General features: G+C 35.1%; 1 protein-coding gene across 1 annotated transcript in view; it reads left to right on the top strand.

Moving 5' to 3' along the window:
• The window catches only part of VPS13B (vacuolar protein sorting 13 homolog B), a 429,559-nt gene that overhangs the window by 193,088 nt on the left and 212,816 nt on the right, over positions 1-23,655 (top strand). The window contains exons 20-22 of the mRNA XM_059490125.1: positions 161-270; positions 8,689-8,836; positions 21,851-21,978. Coding sequence (XP_059346108.1) covers positions 161-270; positions 8,689-8,836; positions 21,851-21,978 — 386 coding nt within the window. The remainder of the gene's footprint in view (positions 1-160; positions 271-8,688; positions 8,837-21,850; positions 21,979-23,655) is intronic.

The raw sequence follows: 23,655 nt of genomic DNA, 5'->3' as shown, positions 1-23,655 counted from the left end.
GAAGTTATTCTTTATGTATTATTATTATTTATTATATATGTAGTCCAAGCCAAATAAAAGTCTTCATTAAAGAGGATTTGTTTGCAAGAAAACTGAATACATACAAGGAGATTCTTGAGCAGGTAGTTTAATTTTTTTTTCTTTTTTCTGTGGTGTGCAGGTGCTGTTCTCTTGTCCAGTGTACAAGGATTAGCAATTAATGTTGATCCAGTCCTGTATACGTGGCTTATCTACCAACCTCAGAAACGAGTCAGCAGGCACATTCAGCAGGTATGTATTTTAGGAGGAAAAGGGATGGGGAGAGGGGAAGCTTTCACTTCTATATATGCCAAATAGTGCATTCTTCCAAGTATTTGTAGCTTGTGACTGCTTCCTTGTGATTTGTTGCATGTACTGTTGATCTTATTTTGAAATACTTAAAATGTTAAGTTGGCATATTAAAATTTTAATTTCACAACTTCTTCATTTTTAATTAAAAGAACAAAGAAGATATGTTTGTGATCACCTTCTAGGAATATCGTTTTGCAATTATTCTTATCTACTGAGATAAGAATAAGCCTTGAGTCTAAATAATGCATCATATTTTAAAATTTGTCATGATTTATCAAATAACTGTAATCACTGGTTATAAAGTCAGCACTCTTAATAAACCCCATTTTAATAGGAGATGAGCCATACAGTTCACAATTTGACAGAAGTGAGTAGCAGATTCTGAATATGATGTCAAAATACATATTTGCATATGATGTGCTTGACAAAGATAGAAGCAGCTGAGGCTGGGGCTCTGCGTGAGGCAGTGCTTCCCTTGACATGTTCTTAACCCTGATTTTCATGCCACATATTCCTGACCTGAAAAGAACACTGGTTTTCCCTTAAACTAAACTTACTTATTACTGTTGTTTGGTAGAATTTCCTAGAACTTAAGTGTGCTATAGCTGATCAAACTGGTGGTTGATGTCACCAGTGGTGGTCTGTCTCACTTCTCAGTGGTCAGTTATAAAGTGACAAATGTAAAAATCTCAATATTTGTCTCATAACTGTAGAACACTCTGCACATCAGAGGAGTTTCAGTCTGGGCCCCTGAAGTGGGAGGATAAACATTACTTGTAAGCATTTGTTTCTTGTGTCTAAATTACCTCGTTAGCTAGTAATTGTCAAACATTAATTTGAGTCCCATTAAGCTCAGTCTGCACCAGCATCAGAAAAACTTCATTGTGACAAGTGAAGCTTTATTATTGTTTTAATAAATGTACTCTGTTTTTAAGAGTATTGAGTTATTCTTCATTCCTGCATCACAACTGGAGCAGCACATTTCCTGGTGTATGTCCCTTGCAAAACAAACCATTTATCTACATTTTATTGTTGTGTAGCCTTCCAAAATGTAATCAATCCTGCTTATCCTGCTTATTTTAAGTGTTTGTATTAAAGTCTGTCTTTAACATCAGTGTATTTAATCAGCTGTTAGTCAGTGCTTTCTTTCTCTTTTGATACTGGATGACTAGATGGGTTAAGTGACTACTTTAGGAAGCTTGTTTGTCCCTGGGTTTGATCATCACTGGTAAAATTTTTAGCCAAATTTTGTTGAAGTATTTATTTTATAACCTATGTCATTACCTCATACAGCCTTCTAAATTTTTTCATCATCTATTTCAGATTACAATTACTGTATCACAATCCTAATGTTATTAAAATGTCTTAGCAATTTGAAATTATTTTAAATATGAGTTTATAAACTCAACTTTCAATGTCATACCATTTGCGTTGTTAACATGACCGTGGTAATGAACTGCGTGTAACAGTACAAATTAAATTGTCTTTAATAGTGATGAAGAGACTTTATGTGAAAAGAAACTATACCTGTAAAAAATTATACTTAACCACTGACTTTTTTCTTTATATAATGCTATAATTATCCTAGAATAAAAATTCTAGTCAAAGTTAGGCCTTGTGCCATATTTTTTGGAAAAATTCAGCTTGTTACCATAATCTAACTAGTATAATCAAACAAAAATGCTCTATATGCTTAATTTTTGAACATTTAAGAGCCATAAGATACAATGCTTTCAAGCAAGAGTTATGGTCAAAGTGTTATTCATTGGTAAAGCTCTTACCTTCCTCTGTTCTAACTGTCAGTCTTACACAATTGCAATGGGAAAAAAAAGACAAGACTTTCTTTAGAAGTTCTTTGTATGATTCAGAGATCCTAAATATTAAGACATTTTAAGTTTTAAAACACTGCTTTTGCTCTATCATTTTGAGTAAGTCAGAGTTGTGAGTTCTATCTGAAAACACAGAGTTAGAAAATTTTTCAGTGCATTTGGCCCTGTGTACACATTAAACTCATAATGTTGAGTTTATACTTGAGTTTATCAAGTTTGTACTTGATAAAATAAGTTAAATGAAATTATTTATTTATTTATCTCTTTGTACAGCTGTAGTAATGTAAACTTCTGCTTTCGTACAGGATGGGGCTGAGATTGTCTGGTTCCCCACGGAGATGGGACACCTTTACATATGAACTTCTTAATTTTTGTTTGGCTTTTAACTATTTTTCTGGGATTTTGAGTTTAGGTTTATAGTGCCAATTTGGTAGTACATGTATTTTATGTCTGCTGAAATATTCACTGTGGCTGTTGTAACTGGTTTTAACTGAAAGCACGACAAGTTAGAAATACGGAACATAATAAGCTGCATTTTTACAAAACTCATGACATTTCAATGTCTCTTTGGCCTCAGTGACATTTTATTCAGCTGGAACAGAACAGTGACTGACTGCCATGCTGAGGTGTGGGGGGACCCTTCGTTTATTGCTGTTGGACTACTACTAGGCAAAGCTCTCTTTGCACCTTGCTGCCCAGCAGCTGAGAATTGTACAGCTGGTGTGGTAACCAAGGCCATGATGTTGGCATTCATTTTTCAGAGTGCTTTAGTCTGTATGGATTGTTTTTGTACAATGAACTGTAAGTGTAGCAACACTCAGTATGGGAGTAGTTTGTGCACCAATTGCTTATCTGCCTAAACCCCTTGTGTTTCTTTAGTCTGAATGCCCTGTTGAGAAGGTAAATTCTTTATGAATGCTTATGAAAGGTTAATTTGACCAGAATTTAGCAAAGATACTGCTATGGAGTGATTTCTTGTACTCATGCTGTTTATAGCTTGTTAACCATGACTCCCAAATGAAAAGCAAAACAAAGCCAAATTTAGAGGCCTTGTTTTCACCAATTTAATATTTTATTTTGACTTTTGTTGGAAGATTTTTTTTCTGGTGAGTCTTATGGCAGTAAGGCCTTGTTTCTAGTAATTTTTAAGTATTCTTTAGTGTTTTATTATGACTATTTTAAAGACTTTTTCAGCTGTGACTTGTTTTATTTCTTTAAATCAATGCCGTTTTCTTAGTTTTGCTCTCTTTTAAAAGCCCATACTTAGCTTTGCAAGACAAAAAATTGAAGACATTCTTTTCCTTAATAAGAAGCCTTAGCTATACTTTGATATGGGACAGTCAGTATGTGTGATACTTTTTGCAATAAGTTTATAAATCAGTGTCTGTACAGTATGTAAAGCCTTTGGAACTTGTCAATACTTTTCTTACATTATTTTTTCTGTGAGCTAAAATGAGTAATTTTAGGGAAAGACTGAATTATCAAAAATATGTACTCATAGATGCCTAGTGTAGATCTGTATTGTTCATATTTCTGTCCATTTTTTTGGCTGCTCCATACATGTGCAGGTGTTACTACCTAATTTAAGGAGCATTTCAGTAACAGAGTAGATCTAAACTCAGGAGGTCAGGGTGAACGTTCTTAGTCATATATCAAAACAATCAAGAGAAATACATTGTACTTCTTCCAGATTCATCATGCTGTAAAACACTGGAATGTCATTTCAGAATCCAGATTTCTCCTTTTCTTGAACATCTGCTCCATGGAACACTGTGTATCCCAGTTCAAACCCAAGAATTTTTGCTCAGCTGTGTAGGTAGATTTAAAAAATCAGTCATTAACAATTCAATTTAATCAAGTGATTTTTCTTTCAACTCTGCTTTTTCTCTGCTCGTTTTCTCTTTACTGTTACCTTAGGAAATTTACTGTGTTATGAAATCCTTTCACTGCTTTATGGAAAGGTCATCATGAAGTCAGGGTAATACCAATCTTGATGTTGTACTTCAGGTGGTACTTTGTTGAGAAGTCTGCATCAGAGATCTCTCTAGAATTTTTGACTAAGTTGAAATAATTTTATTGTTATGACTTGATCACTAATCTCTTGTAGAACAAATAGATCCTTAAAATTGTTCCGTCTTAGAATGACTTTTGGAATATTGCACATCCTTGATGCTTTAAGAGCCAGATGTGTGATAATGAGCAGCAATGAATGAAGGACAGAAGGTAAGAGGAGGTTTCAGTACCCAAATTTAGGATTATTCCATGTTGCAGCAAAGCTGGCTGTTGAGAGCAAAGCTGTGTTGCCTTGTTTACCTTGAAAAAATAGCTGGAAATGCTTTGGTAAAACAAGCATATTCCTATAGTAAACATAATTCCCTTCTTGGTGTGCAGAGATTTCTCAAATCATGACAGATTTTGATTTCTGATATTGCTTGCAGGTCAGAAGCACTTTGTGTTTATCCCTATCAGGATCTGTCACCTCTTGCCACATGAAGGCATTTAAGTTTATGAAGGATACGGAAATGAAATTGCTTCTTGCTTAAGGAACTAAAGCTACGTGGAACTGAAAGCTTGTAACTTCTGCTTTCAGAGGCCCCTTGAAACTGCTGATGAAATGCTCTCATTGGTGAAAATGAGGGGTTTCTTGGCTGACATCAATCCACCACATAAGTTTGGAAACATTACAGCTAATCAGTTATCAGTCTTTTATTTCAGCAGAACACTTTTCCAATACCTGAAGTGCCAACCTGAAGCAATCATAGAATTTCATCTCAATTAGCAAGTCCACCTGCCAGGAAAGAAGGTGGTTTTGTGCACCCCAGGGGTGAAGCAAGTCTTCTTTATTTAGCAGTTAATTTTAATTAGTGCATTTTCATTGATTCATTTAATTGGGAACTAGGCCTAATGCCTTGCTTTATTTGAGTCCTCTGAAACAATTTAGGTGTAGTAGTAATCTTAGAAATCAAAACAATTAAATGTAACTCAGTAGTCAAACAGTGATTGCCTTTTCATGTCATTAGAATTTGTTACAAGATAGGCAGGGTGGATCCTTCTTGCTGTCACAGCTCATTCTGGTACAGTTTGGACAGTCTTGTAAGCAAATGTAAATATTCTTCTCTGTGCTAGATAGTGATTGCATGACAGTGATCTCAGATGTTCAATAAACACCATGTGTTGAACAGAGCTGCCATCCATCCCCACTCCAAAGACTCTGTTGACTTTTCTTGCTGCTTGCTGGCTGCAAGCTACTGCAGGTGTGACCATGGGTCTGTGTGCATGCAGCATGCACCGCGTGGGAAAGCTGGCTTCTGTACCATCTCAAGGACAGCCATTCATGTCTGGGCACAAGCTTTTGAATTTGACAGTTCACAAGCCAGTGATAATATTTGGGTTCCTATCTTGGAACATTCTTTTGCCTTTGGTTTGTTTTCAGGAAGGTGACTGTATAGGCATCCCTTGAATGAAAGTTATTCATCTGTTCAGGTGTTCACATTTTCTGTAAAACTCATTTCTCATGCTCCCAGATCTGCCTACAGTCTCTTCAGCCTCACATTTGTGGGAAATTGTAATTCAGAAATAAAATATTTAATTACAAAAAAATCCCAAGGAAAATTAAATATTAATTCACCTAAGGCAAATTAGTCCTCTTTATAGATATTTTAGGTTTAGTTAGTTGGCATGTCTCCATGTAAATCAGGAAATACTTGGCCCGTTGTATTTTTGGCAAGCTGTTTTTAGCTATTATTTTTCCGAGCCTTTCTCTGATTTTAGATCTTTATCATTTCCAAAGTCATGTTGACCACATAGTTTGAAGTAAAAAAAAAAAATTAAAAATTGGTATCTGTTGATCTATTTGCATGTTTAAATGGCATATATATGTGTGTGTTTTTTGTACACATACTTTACATGGTATATAATGTGTTAGATTATTGGTACCAATAAAGATTAAATTTAGAAAATGATTGCTTATCTATAGTTTTTTAGCTACTGCTTAAAAACTGAATTACATTTGAAAAATAGTAACCTTTCTTCTTTTGAAATATGTGAATTGTTATTATTCTAGTATTCTGTATATAATTGCCACAAAACATTATTGATAAAACTGTCAGTATTCTAGAACAAAATCTGATTTTGACTTTGTGTTAACAAAACAGTCTCATATAAAAGCTGCTGTAGTTCCAGAACTTTGTTACACATTCTGCATCTTCTGTAACATTACCAATTAGTATTCATAAAGCTCAATCCCAAGTAGGTGTATTTAAGCTTTAGTACATCCTACTTTGTAGCTGGCTTTTTGGATTCTTGTGATGAAATGCTTATGGTAACTCTAGCCTGCAGTGTCTCCTTTCCCATCAGATTCGCCTTTTCTGACAGCTGTGGGGCTCTTGTCATCTGCTATTTCCCAAGCCATAATTTCCTCATCAGTTTGTGGCTAAACCCCAAATCTTGATGATCCTTTTCCATCTAGTTCAATGCTGATCTTTCATCTTCTGGATTCTTTTAACCAGAAATCTCATGCCAAAAACCTGACAAGATTGTACTGGGTGTCATCAATGCAACATCAGGCTTGATTTCAGTGAGCAAAGATAAAACAGCTGTTTCATTGTCCAGATCAGCACTCAATATTTGGTCATAATTTTTTCCAGCTTTATCTGGCTGTGATAGCCTTGATGTTTTTCACTCTTTGACTAGTAGTGTAACTTATTATATTTTGCTGATCCATTTCTTCAGTGGTTCAGAAATAGATGCAGCTTCTTCAGGCAGTATTTCCATCCTGTTGTCTTTTGTACTGTCCTGTGTTGTCTGCATTCATTCTTCAAAAATTCTTGCTTCACTTTGGCAAGTCAATGTTCTTGTGGTGTTACACACAGAATTGCCAAATTGTGGCTCAACAGTTGCTGTCATGAGAAAGCTGCAGCTGGCTATGCCTTATGAGAGTTGTATCAGATAAACTGTGAGATTTTGAGAATAAGTAATGTAAAATGTCTGATGAAAGTTTGCAAAACTTCAGATCCCCTCTCTGTATGAAAGTGGGAAGTATTTTTGTGGTGTAAAAGTTGTCTTTTCAAAGCTGATGGGGATTTTTGTTGTCGTTTTAACTAGAGGGTATGCCAAGGTGGCATGTTACTGTACTCCAGAAAAACTTTTTAGTGCTTTTGGAGACAAAGCTAATGACATTCAGAGGGAAGAGGAGAGATTAGAGTTCTGTTTGTCATTGAAATTAGTATTTTTCTATTGACTTTGCATACCACTGTATATATAAATGGATTGTTTTCACTGGAGTAGGATTAAATAGTTGATTGTCTTACTTTAATTTACTTTTATAGTGGAAAATGGTGAAGGCGTTAGGAAGCCATTCTCCTTCAATTAAATGATTTTTCTGTTTGTTTTGGGGTTTTGTATGTGTGCACATATTGCACACTGCTCGATTCAGTGATCTGTTTTCTATTGGAGAAAATTTACAAGCACATTGCCCGCCTCACACGAATTTGTTTCCCACAGAGATTCCTAATGCAATGTGTGAGGTTTCTCATTACACAGCTATATGGATTACATTTTCACTCCAATTTGAACAAAATTGAATTACACAAAAATTAAGATGCGTGTAATCCTAATGTCTGATCTTTAGAAAAGAACTTTGTCATCTTTAAATGATAACCGTCTGCAAAATCAGTGGTAGAACTATTCTGCTTTTGTCAACTGGGATGCATCTGCATTTTACATAGCAGCTGATGTTACAGCAAAATGTTAGGGGCCAACTGTATAGCAACATTGTGGATCAAATTGTTTTTAATAATTTTGTCTTTTCTTGCCTGCATTACTAAAAAAGTAACAACAAAGCCAATAGACCATTCATTTGTTCCAGAATCCATGTAGATTAATACACATCGCTCTTGTCTAATCTTAAAATAAGGATGCAGTCCTTCAAACTTAATTTCAGTGCCTACAGTTTTGTAGTTTTGTATATGTCTGCAGTTTCACATTTTGAGCAGGTTCTTATTTATTGGTATGCTTAAAAATCACAACAGTTCACAATCAGTAGCAGTTAAATCTTGTATTTAAAATGTTAGGAAGAAGCACAATAATGGATAAATATAAATACATCCTATATTTTGGAATTTAAAGAAGGTTAATAAGTGTCTTTGGATCTTCATATCTGTATAAAATTTTTCAGTTTCCATTAAACATTTAGATAATTATTTTACTTTGTTCATCAGCCAGGTTTATTCCTATTGTTTTTGGTTGGCTAACAACCATGGTACTCTAAAGTTAGTTTTATTTCCCTTTTTTGTTTTCATAGAGCTTTTCCTCAGACTAACAGGACTGAAATAAAGAATTACAAGTGCAAATCTGAATCTGGCATTTAATTTCCATTTGTTTTCAAAATATTTGTGCTCCAATCAGCGTGTCAAGTTGTCTTCTATACATTTCCAAATATTAGTTTAAAACATGTTTCTCGTGACAATGCCATAATTCTATGTTAATGTGTTTTGCCTTTTAGTGGTTCACAAGGTACTTCTTTTTCTAGCAGTCTGTAGGAGCTGTTCCACTTGGTGTGTCAGTAACTCGAAAGAAAGAGGATGAAGCATCAGTTGGAAGTGCACCTTTGGCAAGGCAGCAGTCAAATCAAGCCTCTGAGTATGCCAGCAGTCCTGTCAAAACAAAAACTGTAACAGGTATATATATCACTTATTGAAACTATCCATTTTGTATTTGCAACTTCCCTTGCTAGTGTGGCACCACAACAGACCAGCATCAGCTGTGCAAGTACTATGAAACAACTTTTCAGCTTTAGAAAAATTAAAACTTCTGAAATTGAAAATAATCAAATGGGGTTTTTTAAATTTTTATTATCATGTTTATTTTTATTCTCATTTTTGTTTAGTGCTGTCTTTGGGGCCCTGATAGTCTAATATAACATATTTTGTAAAATGAGATAAAGAAGATCTGCCTTCAGTAGAATATCTGCTGTTCACCTTGATATTTAGTCCATAATTTTGTCAGATTTCAGACTGTGATTAATCTCTGATTTCAATCAGTCTATTTACTTTGCCTAAAGTCTGACATCTGTGAAAGTCAAGATTTGTGCATAAACAGTTAAAATTTACTGTTTTCAAAATCACTCCCCATAGAAAGTGCATTTTTTGGCATTTCTGCCTATGGAGTTCAAGAAATTCTTTATTTTAGGAGTATTTTCTGTCCACTTAAGAGTCTAAAGTGAAACTTCATTACCACTGATCAAGATAATATGGTTTTCTTGGAATTTGTTGTGTATTTATTCATATTGTACTGTCTGCAAGAAGTAAAGTAGGTGATCATCCAAAAAAATTACTGTCCAGCTGAGACTTGTACTGATCATTCTGAAATACTCTGAACAAATTCTCTTTTCCTTTGCATTGATGTTTATTTCCAGATTATTATGAAGTACTTAAAGATCTTATCTGCTGAAACTAAGATTACAGTCTTGTTCATTAATGGTAGTTAAATGCTATTTTGTGATTAAGAGGGGCTAACCCAGAAAATCTGTTTGCTGAATAGTAGTGATGTTATCATACTAAGAGTAGTGATGTTGTCATGTTATCACTGGTAGTAAGACAGCAGATTAATTTCGAGGCCTTCCATTTAATTCATAAATATCCTTCATTTTTACCATTTATCCATTTATTTTTACAATTCATTTATGAATTTCCTTTATTTTTGCCTGTGATGAAATGGCTGTACCAAGTATTTTCTTCTTTTAACTGTATGTGTCATCTTTTCTGCTTTATCAGCATCATAAATGGTATGATTTGTTTCTTCTTGATATTAGTTCTACCTGTGCCTGCAAAGCACAAAGGTCTATTTCACTAGAAAAACTTTCATTATTTTGAATATTCAAATCCAGCTATTTGCATGAATAGATTCTAGATTACTTTTTCTTAATTTATTTAGCCAGTTTATAAAAAGTAGGCGCGTAGTTCACAGAAATAGCTTTGTATTTGGATTTAGAAAACTGGTGTCCCAGTCTGGTACCTGCTCAGCACAGTAGCCCTTTTAGTTCTTTAGTTAGTCTGCATTTTGAGTATTATCTTTTCTGATCACACCAGAATATTCTACTAAATGAAAACATTATTGTTCAAAATCCAGAAATGCCATGGATGCCAGTTTTGCTTTTGTGGGGGAGGAGGTTGTGTGCGTGAGAAATAATGAAATTATAAAGTATAAAAAAAGTCATAAAAGCAAAAGTGGGGTTTCTGTGCATCTCAGCTTCTTCCAGCTTTTTAGTTCGAAGTCAATACCAAGATGTGTTTTCAGTTACACATTGCTGCAAAAAATGGATAGTTCACTTGTAGATTTCATTTGTTATCTGCCACTTACTTTAGTCATTCAGTTTATCCAATAAGTTTAGCCTAGATGCTGAGGATTTTTTGAAATCAAGTAGATATTTGGCTTCTCTGTAAACATTTTGCAGCATGGAGTTCAATACTGTGAAATGAGAGGTGATGGTGCTAATTCTCTCAAGAGATAACTCTGACTAAGAATTTTCTTTTTTTGAATTAAAGGCTCTCTTCTAAGGAAGAGACTATTGAACTTGGTTTCATTTATTTTCAACTGCTAAAAGTTTGTTAAAAAATACTAGTATTTTTTTCAAGTGAAGCTACAATACATATCAGATGGTCTACTGGGTTTATTTTTAAGAGGCAGTGTGCCTGACACCACTGGGTTGAAGGACAGCCTGTTGTCATGGTTTAGCCCCAGCCAGCAAAGCAGCCACTCACTCACTTCCCCAGTAAAAGGACAGTGGAGAGACTTGGAAGGGTAAAAACTGGAAAACTCATGGGTTGAGATAAAGAGAATTTAGTAAGAAAGCCAAAAGTCATGCACACAGGCAAAGCAAAACAAGGAATTACTTCAGTGTTTCCCGTGGGCAGGGAGGTGTTCAGCCATCTCCAGGAGAGCAGGGCCCCATCAGGTGTAACAGTTACCTGGGAAGGGGAACTCCATCACTCCACACATCTCCTCTTCCTGCTTCTCCCAACTTTACTTACTGAGCATGATGCCACATGGTCTGGAATATCCTTTTGGGCAGTTTGGGTCACCTGTCCTGGCTCTGTCTCCTCCCAACCTCCCATGCACCCCCAACTTCCTCCCCAGAGTGGCAGTAGGAGAAGCAGAAAAGGCCTGGGCTCAGCAACAGCAAAACCATCTCTATGTTATCAACCCTGTTTGTGTTCAGCACAAACTCAAAACACAGCCCTGTACTATCCACTGTGAAGAAAATTAACTCTACCCCTGCCTAAACCAGCACACTTGTGTTTTAAAATGTTTATGTATTTGTTACACTCTGGAGAAAAAATGGTGGGTATAATATAGTTGAAATATTTGATATTTATATGCAAAAAGTGTGAGTAAAAATATAAAATTAATGTCAAAGAGCAAATGCCTTCTATAGTAACAAAATTAATTGAAGAGATGCTCTCTGCTTCCATGGGCCACACAGATTTCCCTTATTTAAAAAGTCATGTCGTGCTGCAGTGCCATGCAATTTCAGTCTCCTGAAATTTCATGTGATGTTGGAGTCTTTTCCTTTAGAGTTTTCTCATGCCAGATTTGTCAAAATTGGCTTTGTAGTGGAAAATTCAGGGGACAGTAGAAGTTAACACATATTTTGTGTCACCAAAATAAAAGGTCTCTGATTGCAAAGCCCCCAGTTACAGAGGTTAGAAAAGGTTGGATGGATGCAAATTTGAAAGGTGAAATCTCATTCTCAGAGAAGTTTCAGTGGATTCTTTCTTTGAAAATTTGTTTCTTTACAGCAGTTTATTGTGTTGGAAGATGATGAATGAGTGACCATAGTTCATTAAACTAAATATGGAGTGCCTGTGATGATGATTCTTTCTAATTTTTCTAGGTCCCTCGCTTCCACCATATTTTACTTTATTTCCTCTCTTTTACTTTCACCTGCTTTCTGTCTGAGGTTTCTTTCATTATTTCTGTCACCTTTTTATAGCAGGAATGCCACACTGATTATTGATCTAGGACATCCAATGTTATCAATTCTACAAAAACATTTCAGGTAAAGAGGGAGTGAGCCTCCTATACCTCATATTTATTAATCATCAAGGCTATAGCTAGGCATGTTCTAAGTTTTGAGAAAACTGAGACCTTATATTGATAATATGCACATATGCATGGTCTTTGCACATTGAAAGAGATTCTGTCTTAAAATCATGCTGTTCAGGGGGTGATTTTGAATTAATTCTTTTCAAATCTAGCATGATCTCAGCAGTCACTCCCTTGAGAACCGTTAGGAACCAACCCTATGTAGTAAATCAATGCAGTTTGTAATCACAGCTGTAAAATTATTTCAAACATTGAGATCAGTTTATTAGTTAATGGCTGCTGACACCTTGCCAAAAATGAAGCATGGGAAAAGAGCAAAACTGTTATCTATATGGTATCTGTCTCTGAAAATCCAGGATTTCTGTTCTGAAGTCCAAAATTGTAGGTATTTATAAATCTCCTTAACCACAGAGGCTTTACAACCAGAGTAAGATAATGGACTGTGTGATTTAAATCTGATATGATGTGGCTGTGAACAAGGAAGGGGATAAAGACTATTGAAAAAAAGGTTATGTCTGTTTTTCTGTCCACCCACTTCTCCCATTCTCAGCAATTCAACAGTTCCATGTTTGTTCAGTGATTCACAGACCTGTAGCAGTGCACAGAGGCAGAGTTCTCATGTCTGGATAGAGGCAAAATGCTGAATTTGTGTGTAATTCTTTAATATATGTAACATACTTCTGCAGGAAGATAGTATGGACTGCAGTAGATGACTAGGACAATCTTTGAAAGCTGTCTTGGGCATGCTATTGAATAATGATTTAAGCCCAAATGTCTGTTTTCACATTCAAGATGTGTGCTTGTTCATTACTAAAATAATCTGTAATTTTCTTTCATATTTATAAATTTTTTATAATTATTTTCACTGTGTTTGGAAAATACAGCATTTTCCATGATCAAAGATGAAATTGGGTGTGGGGGTTTTGTGCTTTAGATTTTTTACTGCCTTCTGGTAAGGTCTTTTTTTTTTAGCCATGGCAGTGAAATATAATTTCACTAGATCTGACACTGTCTGACATTTATCAGTTTGGAAGTAACCCTGACCTCACAGACACAAATTTAACACTGTCTTATGAGGTGTAATCCAGTGACTATGGCATCTAATTTTTCAGTAACACTGGGAAAGTAGCTTCATACATGCTCTTAGTATGAAGAGGGACTGTAATGGAAGAAGCTACTTTAGAGGGACTGAAAAGGTTATTAATTTTTTGTCACTCAGAATCCTGAAAGTTGTCTTTTCTTATAGTCAGAGAATAGGTAGGTAAATTGAATGGAATTTAATGTATCTTCTAAGAAGACATGAACTTTCTTGTTGGAGTAAGCTCCATAACCTGTTAGGAAAGCAGCTGATAACTGAATGCCTTGTCCCATGACTGAACATACACTTGTAAAAAAAGTTTTACTGATCCCTATTAAGCAGCAGTGAGTTATTTGCTCATGGTACAGGTGGTCACTGCATTTCAACCCTGTCATGAGTGTACATCAGGCCTGCAAAAGCAGGCAGATGTTTTTCATTGCTGTGTCTAGCACCAGCTTTTCACCTGTCTGGTGGACAGATTGAAAGAGTATTTGCAAAAGAGAATTAAGCAGTGGTGGGTTTGGGGCAACATTTTTCATAGACCAGGTCTGTACTTCACATGGCAAACTGATCTTTTAGTTTCACTACAAATTCAGTATCAGTTCCAAGTTCAAAGCTGAAAAGAGAATCCAGCCTTGTTTCATTCTGCAGGAAGTGTAGGTGTGTTGTGTAGTAGTATGTGCATATGGAGAGAAATAAAGGACATAAAAGCATTGCATTTTGGAAAAGTCTCTTGTGTTTTGAAACACTGGTATTTTGATCTTTGGAATTATGTTCTTGAAGAGAAATAATTAGTTGTAAGCTTTATAAATGCTGTTACACCTAGTTTACTATTTTTATTTCAAGTAGATGGAGGATGGTGTAATAAATAGAAAATTGAGAACTCTTGTCTGAGATAGACTTTATGTTTTCTGTTCTGTACAAATCACCTGAACTCTAATAAGGACAGAGCTCCTTTTACCAATTCATTCCTGGTTTACCCTGCTTACTTATTTTCCCAGAACTTGTAGAAACGTAGTACCTTTGAAACAGTTACCCTTTTGAATTTGAGCAGCAAGTGCCTACAAAGTTACAAGATAAGCAAATGAATTGAACGCACATGCAGGGAATATAGGCTTGCATAAGCCTTCTTTCCATAGGAAACCAGGCAAAGAAAGATTCCCATCTTTTCTTTCAATCACTTCTTAACATTTGATAGTGTAGATATAATAAAACTTGCATTGCTTGTTAGATATTTACTATAACTGGAATTTCTTGGGGTTTATGGGAAGTGTTAGTAATTGAATTTTGAAAGCTTTACAGAAGGCATTCTTAAAATTCTTTCAAAGTATACACGAGATATTTCTGAACCGCTCTTAAGTACTTCTACACAAAACTGAAGAAAGGACAAGGCTTTAAATTTAAACACATCTCTTTTTATTTGGACCAGGTGATGCCAGATAAAGTGATATTTTTATTTGAAGTTTTATTTTAAATCAATAAAGTTTCTACCAAAAAGTTTCAGTGTAGCAGAATAGGAGCTGCACGTAGCAAAACTGGATGCAGTTACTGATTTTTGTTTTTCTTAAAGTCTGACTAGAATGCATTGTTAGATTCCTGCTAAAATTAGTTGTTGGAATGCAAAAACCTGGCAAATCTGAGAGAGGTCTGGCTGGTGAGAAATCAATGGATTATCTGAAGTATTTGATTTAGTAAGTCACTATTTCTGCTCAATGAACTGAATGATTATCGTTTATTCATGCCTGCTATGAAATGTATGCCTGATGATTAATTTGGGAAGATGAATGAAATTAAATAGATGCTAAATAAATTAAGTGAAATACTTGAGGGAATAAAAAATCAGGAATTTAAATCTGATGCACATTTACCTAGGGTGCCTGAAAATACTTAGATTTTTATAAATGTGCTTTAATTCTTGGATTATTTAAAAGGAAGGTGTCCAGGAACAAGTGATTTATAGAAAGTTTTAAATGTCTGGACAGTCAAATGTCTATCAAAAAGAATTTTTCTGAGTTTTGTCAGCTAGTGAAATGTTTAACATTTTTGTTATGGTGGCATGATTTCTTCAGTTCACTGTGTGAATTTCAGAAACATTAGTAACTCAAAGCCAATGTAGAATATCAAACATTCTTTCTGTAGGAAGAAATTCAGTGTTGAGAGTGAACAAATGTTTTGTTATTTATTTTCAGGTTATATTTAAAGAACTAAGGAACTTTATGTGTATTTTTAAAAAGGCAGAGTACTAGGCAGAATTCCACATTTATCAGAACTTACTGCAGATCCAAAAGCTGAAATTCTTACTTCATGGTATAAATTGTATTTGGAATGGAAAGTGATACTAAGATAAATTCAGGCATGGACTGTAGATATGAACACACAAACATCACATTTTTGTAATTACTAATCTGGTAGCTCCGTTTGGCCTCTGAATGGCTGGTTTTGATTTGTACAAAAGTTTGAGTCCTTTTTTATTTTTGTTCCCAGAACTAAATAGGTATTTTTTGCCAGAAGTAGTGCAGCAATCATTAGGAATTTGGTGGGAGAAAATGCTGACCATAGGCATTCCCGAGCCAACATACACTTTCACACAGAAAGATCCTTTCTTGTTGCACAACATTAATATCACATTTGTCTTTGTTTATTGACATATGTTAAAAGCCTCTGTGTTTTAACACTTAGTCTGCTGTTAAGTCATTGGGTGAGCACACAAATTTAGTCACTACACCTCTCTGCTGCCATTTTCCTGAAAATAAGGGACTTACTCTCATGAGTTGTCAGGGACTGTGTTGCTCAGTTATTATCTTGATAAAAGTAATGTATTATCTGCACTGCTAATAAAGTGGAATGCAAAAATGCTCAAAGGCTAGCAAAGAAATTATTTATGCAAAGACTATTCAGTATGCTGGCAAATATATTGCATATTTTAATAAGCTTAAAAGGACTTCCTGCTGTCATTTAAGTACCGCTTTCATTCTGAAACATTTTGACGGAGAGTGTAAATTTCAAAAAGTAATTAACATAGTCTATTCTTAGAAAATGAACAATTCAAGTATCATTCATCCAGGAAAGGGAGTGTAGGGAATAACTTGTCTTACGACACCTCACAAATAAAACGTGAATATTAGTGAAAGACTTTTGAAGGGCACTGATGGTTCAGAAAACATTGATAAATGCAGGTTTGAGCTTCTCTGCATGGTTTCAGTGAGCTGCTGCTTTGATTAACTTTGAAATTCAATGGTGGGGAAAATGGTACATTAAGATAGAAAGTATTTTTAAAAGAATTCCTTTGTGTTTTTGCAGTTCCTTGTATTTGTAAAATCCTTTAATATTTAATCACAGAACAGAATTGTTTAATGGATGTGTATTATATTGGGAACAGAATTTCTTTGGCTGTCAAAAAGTTTAGATGATTTGTAATATATTTATATATTACAATATCTTTATAAATATTGTTATTTATATATTACAATATCTTTATAAAATATCTTTATAACCACATATGCTTAGTTCTGTTGTGTTGCAAGTATGAAAATATAGAGACTTGTGAGAGAAATTGGAAGGCAAACCTATGGACAAACAAGCTTTTATGTAATAAGTTTCACCGAATTTTTACTTCTATGTAGTATTATACACAAAACAAAAACCTGCTGATTTACAGAAAATTGCAGGTTTTAAAAGGTGATGGCTGTTTGGGGTTTAATTAGGGGGTAATTTGGGGGATTTTTTTATATATACAGAAAATTAATCTTCTGTTTAATTAAAATAAATAAATAAATGTGTGTGTATGTGTGTGTGTGTGTGTGTAGGCCATTTTCATTTTTGGGGGGTTATTTAATGTTTGAATTTTCTCCTCCACGGCATTTTGATCTTATTTCTAATCCTTTAGAACCCTTGATCAGTTCCTTAGGGTGTTGTATTTGATGTAAACACCTTTGTATTTTTGAGTTTATTTTTTCATGGAAAGACATATCTAACTCATGAAACCGAATACCTGTTAAAAGAAATCCCAGTGAGTGCTCTGACTCCATGCAGACCACTTCCAATTTTGCTAGAGGAAAAATCTCCCTAGAAACAAGAGCGATGTGATAGGAGAACATTTTCCTCTGGTTGCTTTTTTCTTTCAATGTGTTTTGCTGCCATGGCTCTTGGTAACTGTGGTCAGTCTGTAACAGCATTTTCCTCAGCTTAGCTCCCCTCTGGTGTGTGAGAGGCTGTATGGCAGGTGATGTGATGGTGGAAGGAAAGCTTGCTCAGCCTGGTGAGGTCATGGTACAGACACATTCTGAGTAGGACCATGAGATGTGACAGAGTGTGTGGGTTCTCGAGGTCAGGATTGAAGGCGCTTGAGATGGTAGTTTATGTTTGGACTCAGATGTTTATTATTTCTTATCAGTAAAACAGCCTCACAACCATGAGTTCTGCAGCTTTTCATTAGCAAGGCACAAAATGGCTAACCATTTCTCTTTACAAGGTCCTTTAAACTATCCAATTAAGAAAGGACACCTAGATTATTTTCCCTTTTAACCCAATAACAGATCCCTCAAAGCCTACAATGCAGACTTTTCTGTCCAATTACAAAACATCACCCAAAGCCATGAATAAGAAGGAAGAAGATAAAAAAGAACAACTTGCCTCCACCCTAAAACCTCCATCTTGTTTCATATTTATTTCTATATTCTAAAACCCCAAACTCTAAGTTTTCCACCCTGTTATATTACACACTTCTAACCAACTACAGAGCCATAATCCCAGTGCTATCAATCAATTTTTAAAGCCTTCTCCACAGCCTCAGGTCAATTGCAGTGTTCTCTTGTGGGTCTGTGCCTTTCTAAGCATAGAAAGTTTAAAATTCTCAGCATCCAGGATTCCAAGAACAGAGGAGGGTCCTGCTGCCTGCCTGCCTGGCTGTGGACCTGTCCTGAAGGAGGAGTGCTCTGAGCTTTTGGGCATCAGTGAAATTGTGGATTTGCCTGCAGCAGGATGACCTTTTCCAGCCAGAAAGAAGCTGCTGCCTTCTTCATGCATGAGGGGTCTGAGGCACAGTGGGACAGGAAAAGGAGTCCATGTTGTGCCAGAGAGATTGAGATCTGGCAGGTTTGTGCCACACAGAAATCAGGAATAAGGTATTTTTCTTTAGTTTAATTGCTAGCTGTAAGGAGAGAGGAAAGCATGAGTCCATCAGTGCCTACAGATTATCAATATTCTTCAACCCAGTAGTGGAAGTCGCTGTTTTTTTCTGCATTGAATTATTTGAAGAAATGTCCATTTGTCCCAAATCGTACCTCAGAAATTCTCCTTTCCCTTTTCTATTTCTTAAGTCACTGAATATTAATAACACAGAGTAGTATTATTTACACAAAAGTTCTTTTTACTTTTAAAACTTATGTATTTTCTGGATAGAAGTTCTGAAAACACTCATTCCTAGTAGGCTAAAAAAACACAAAGAAGGAGACATTTGTCTAAATAAAAAAGACACTTTTAACTAGAATTTATACCTATAAGTCTTGCTTGGTGGCATCTCCTACAAAGTGAGTACTTTAATGATTAATTTTGCAGAACTTGGAATTACCTCTGTACTTTAACCAGAAATTGTTAAATGAGTTACAAAAATTACTCCTTTGATGAGTCCTTCTTTTTTTTTAAAGTCTGTTCATTACCAGTGTGTTCTGAAATTGGTAAGTGTGGTGGCTTATGTGTCATTGATGTGGTGTATGTGTGCAAAAGCACCAATTAAACAGTAAGGGACTAAAAGATAAGAATAAGAGCATTTTATGTTCCTGTGCACCATTTTCTTGGGTTTTTCTTATTCAACTGGTATAACCTAAAGCAGTCCCCACTTTGTTGAGGTTTTTTTTGTCCCCTCATCAATTTGGAAGTATTTCATACAAATCATATTTTCTGTCTAGCAATTGCTGACACCTGGGTTGAACGCAAGACTGATTACATTGTCAGGAAATGTTTCAAGGTTTTCAGTTCAGTAGTAGCTAAGTGGCATAATTATTTTAGTAATTTAGTAATTACCTTCATACTGAGAACAGCTGAGGCTGATCCAGTTTACATGTCTACTCTAGAAGATTGGCCAAACACACATGGTAGCCACACCTGACAATGTCTTAGCAAATATCATCTCCTGATCTCCTTGCCTGACAGGGAATTAGACACTTCTTTCCCTGCATCCTTTCAGGCAAAATTCTGGGATTTACAGTACAGGAAAAAAAAAATAGTACTACTTTCTTCTTTTCTCTTCAGGAGTTACTTCTTTGCTTGTTTCTTCTTTCTACCCCAATTTACTTTTTATTCCTGTTCTATTTTCCATGGTTTATGGTTGAATGGTTCCTTATCTTTCTGCTGGGTTTTGAGACTTTTGGGTTTTTTTAATCTCTTGGTTGAACTTGAGGGATTATAGCAAAGCTGGTTTTATCATGGATATTCCTGGAATTTTGCAGATTTTAATGACACATAAATGAAGAAAAACAGGAGGTACTTCAGTCAGCTAATCTTATTTTAAACTCACAGGTTGTTGTTGTCTGCTAATTGAGAGAGAATTAGCAGTTTTTATTTGTTTTCCTACAAATAAAATATGGGAGATGGGAACGAAATCTAGCTTTAAATCCCACTCATGAGGAACGCACTGTATGCATTGTAGAATATGTAGGTTTACATAGTATTTACCTACTCATCCTGACCTGAAGCATCCTATCTGTGAAATTCCTGGAGTCTTACAGTGATTTGTGTGCTGTTCTCACCCTTACCCACAGACTTCTGTGCTTCAATGGCTCCTGTTTTAATATTTCTTGGTACTCAAGTGTTCCTGATTCTTACTTTGTAGTGTATGTGTAGTGTAGGGCCTGACTGCACAGAGGGCTGCACAGAAGATGGTGTGAATTGAGGTGGGGCAATAAGTTAAAGGAGAACAGCTCTTCCTTGACTAATTAATCTCTTAGTTTTAACTTAATCCATTTGTAATGGGGATGGAGGACATAATCATGGCATGAAGCTGTCCATGTGAGGTGTTATAAAACAGCTATTGCATGCTGCTTCTCCAGATGGACAATTTACATGTTTGTCTCTCCAGTGCGGCTGACAACAAACAGTTCTGAAATGTCATGCTTTTTACACTCTCACAATCCAGTTTTCATTCCTTATCCTTCTAACATATCCATAATTGGAGCCAGGAATCTCTGAGGGGACTAATTATCCTGCAGCCATAAAAATCTTCTTTCACTCTTTTGACGACCTCTCTGAATCTTTGGATTCTCCATCAGTTCAATGAAGTGACCATTTCTCTTTAAGATGATTAAAACTACTATTTGTTGAGGGATTTTTTCTGATAATGTTAGTGAACTCTAGCTTTGATGGGGAAAATGTCACAGATTAATTCATCCAGTGCCATTAACATTGCATTCTCTTGGCAAAAGGTCACAACTTAGATGTTTCAGTTTTAAATCTTCCCATGTCCATTGCATTGCTGAAGAACCAGTGATGCATATCAAGGACCAGGTATTTTTGCTTTCCTTAGATCAATTGATAACATAATTTTGTCTTAAGAATTCTTCTGTGATTTTCATGCCACAGATTTCTCCTAGCTGTAAAATTGGTAGACATAAATTGTCACACACTGATTTCAATTTAGTTTAAATTTAAGTCATGAAGTCTTTGTAATTTATTCCTGCAGTTTTATCAGCTCAACAACATGTAGGACAACACTAGAAATATCAAATAAGCTGATGGTTGTTCTATGGGTATCCCAATACACAGTGAGGTGGATATTCTGTGAAACATGTCAGAAGGAACTCTGCACCACTCACAGTCCAGTTTTGAAGTTCTAATATGCTTATATTTAATTTAATATTTCTAAAATCTTTTCATATTCATGTTTTTAAATAACAGTTTAAGGAAATGTATCTTTTTATTAGAAAACAATGAATTTTGCTGAAATATTTCATACTTTACTGCCTTAAAATTTGACAAAGTAAGAAAATAGTTTAATTTCTATGCCTTTTTTTTTGATGCATACTCAAATTTTTAAAGGGATTTTTTCAAAGAAAACTAATTAAAGGCTGTTATTTAGTGTGGTCTGTCATTTCTTACAATTTTAGAAAGGTGATACCTTTAGATGACACCGGCAGCAAAGTATGTGAAAACCTCTTGAATTTCAACTGCATCATCAAATAGGTTATCACACTTTGAAAACTGTCTTAATTTGTTTAAGTCAAACATTTTTCATAATATTTTCTTAGCAGTTCATGTTGAAGAAGTTGGAACATTTAATTTTCTTGTGTTGTATTTCTCACAAGGCTCAACTGGTGCTGTTGTATTGACAAGTTCAAAACTAATACAGACACATTATTATTATGTGCCTAGTGAGCATAATTATTATGTGCCTAATGAGATATACACAGTGAGAGAAAGACTTTCTGAATGTACAGTAGTTGTTTTTCTTTGCTATCAGTAAGTATATTATTTGCTTAGATTTCTTTTTGTAACTGAGTTTTTTTGTTTGCATTAGAATCTCGTCCTTTGTCACTCCCTGTGAAAACTGTGCTGAACTCATCTGAAAACTGCAGAAGTCCTGAGGAAAGGATGAAAGAATTTATTGGAATAGTGTGGAATGCAGTTAAGTGCCTTACACTTCAGGTAAGATGAAAAGGAAGTGAAAAAAACCCCTGTGTGTTTCCAGACTTTATGATACTTTTTCTGCATCCTAGTGCTTTTTATTAGAGAGGTTTTAAAGGAGCTACCAAGTTTTATTGTCTTATTTCAGTAGTTTCAAAGTCTGAGAGAATGAAAAATAAAGTAAGATTTTTGGGTAAATTAAGCAAAGAATGCTTTGGTTTTAAAATATTAGGTTTTTAAATGCTGTTTTGTATTTAAAGGGAAAGATCCTTCAAAAATTATATTAATAAAAATTGCTTGTCACACTTTTCTGCATCACAAACACTGCAGTTAGATTTGCAGAATGCTTTTTTTCTAAAACTATTTCAGGAAAGTGTGTAAGATAAATATTTTCCTGAAGTGTATGATACAATTGCTGTTGTTACACAGTGAAGTCTCAGCAGCTTACTTGCCTGCTTTTTCATGAAGGACAAGGAGATGGCAGCTGGGAATAAATAATTTTGGTTTATACTGCTCTAGATTGTAGCAGCTGATCAGTAAAAACAGTTTTTGTGTAGAATTATAGATGCCATATTAGGACTCCAATGTTGAGATTGCAGGAACAAATATTAGATGGCTTAGAAGTGCTAGAATTATGACTGAATTGTTCCCGGTACTTATCAAGTGCTTATTGAGAAATTATTCTAGTTTGGAATTATTATGACCTGTGCCTCTTGAACTATACATTCATAAAAAACTGCCAAAGAAAAGTCTTAATTACAACTTTTGGCAAGTTTTTTTGTCATTATTACAGAAAGTAATTGTTAAATATTTGTTCCTTCCTCCTATCAAGCAGCATATTTGATAATATGCAGGCTCATCCCAGAATGTGTGTCTGTGTCACTCCTCTTTCATGTAAAAAGTACTTAAAATTCACAGTTTTATAAAGTTTAAAAGTTCGGGTTTTGCCTGAGCAAGAACTTGAGACTTGTCACCTGATTGCAGAACATAGTGAAGTTGAGATGTTTTCCATTAAATCTATTTCATTTTCAGCTTTCTCTTTAATCATTATTTCATGACTATTTTGCTTATTTTCCTTTCTTTCTAATGTTCTCACCACTGTAGATTAAAATGTGTAGATAAGAGAGAGAATTTGTTATCTATTTGAAGGAAGCAGTGTGTTTTTGTTATGTGTCTGGCTGGTACTCTAGCACAGTGAGACTCCCTATATAAATGCAGCTTACAGTTTGAGTCACTATAAAAGTAATAATATAATAATGGCAAAGAGGCAGAGCTGGGTCTTTTATAAAGGGGAAAGCTGAATCAGGACTGCAGTACTCTGCTCCCACATTTTTCATGGCACATGTTTGCTGTGAGCAACCAGCAAATTGAATTAGTTTTGAGGAATGAATAAAGCACCAACCATAAAGTTTGTGTGTTACTAGATAGGAAAATAAGGTATTGTTTCTTTCTGTGGAGATGAAGACTGATGGCAGTGATAGGCAGGGGTTGTCTCAGAGAGTAATTCCTAAATACCTATTTCTCTTACCTAACATACAGAATAGGGCTCATACTGGCAGAGGATTTTTTGTATTGGGTACTTTTTCTGGTGCTTGAGGTTCTAGATTTACTTGCTTTATACAGGTTTCTGTAAATAGAAAGTCATCGTTTCTATTTTCAGCATTACGACTATGAAATGATATTTTTTGGTTTTATCTA

This window comes from Ammospiza nelsoni, chromosome 1 (genome assembly GCF_027579445.1).
Source record: "Ammospiza nelsoni isolate bAmmNel1 chromosome 1, bAmmNel1.pri, whole genome shotgun sequence".
NCBI lineage: Eukaryota > Metazoa > Chordata > Aves > Passeriformes > Passerellidae > Ammospiza > Ammospiza nelsoni.
Note: the sequence above shows the minus strand (reverse complement) of the source record. Positions and strands in the feature narration are given on the sequence as shown.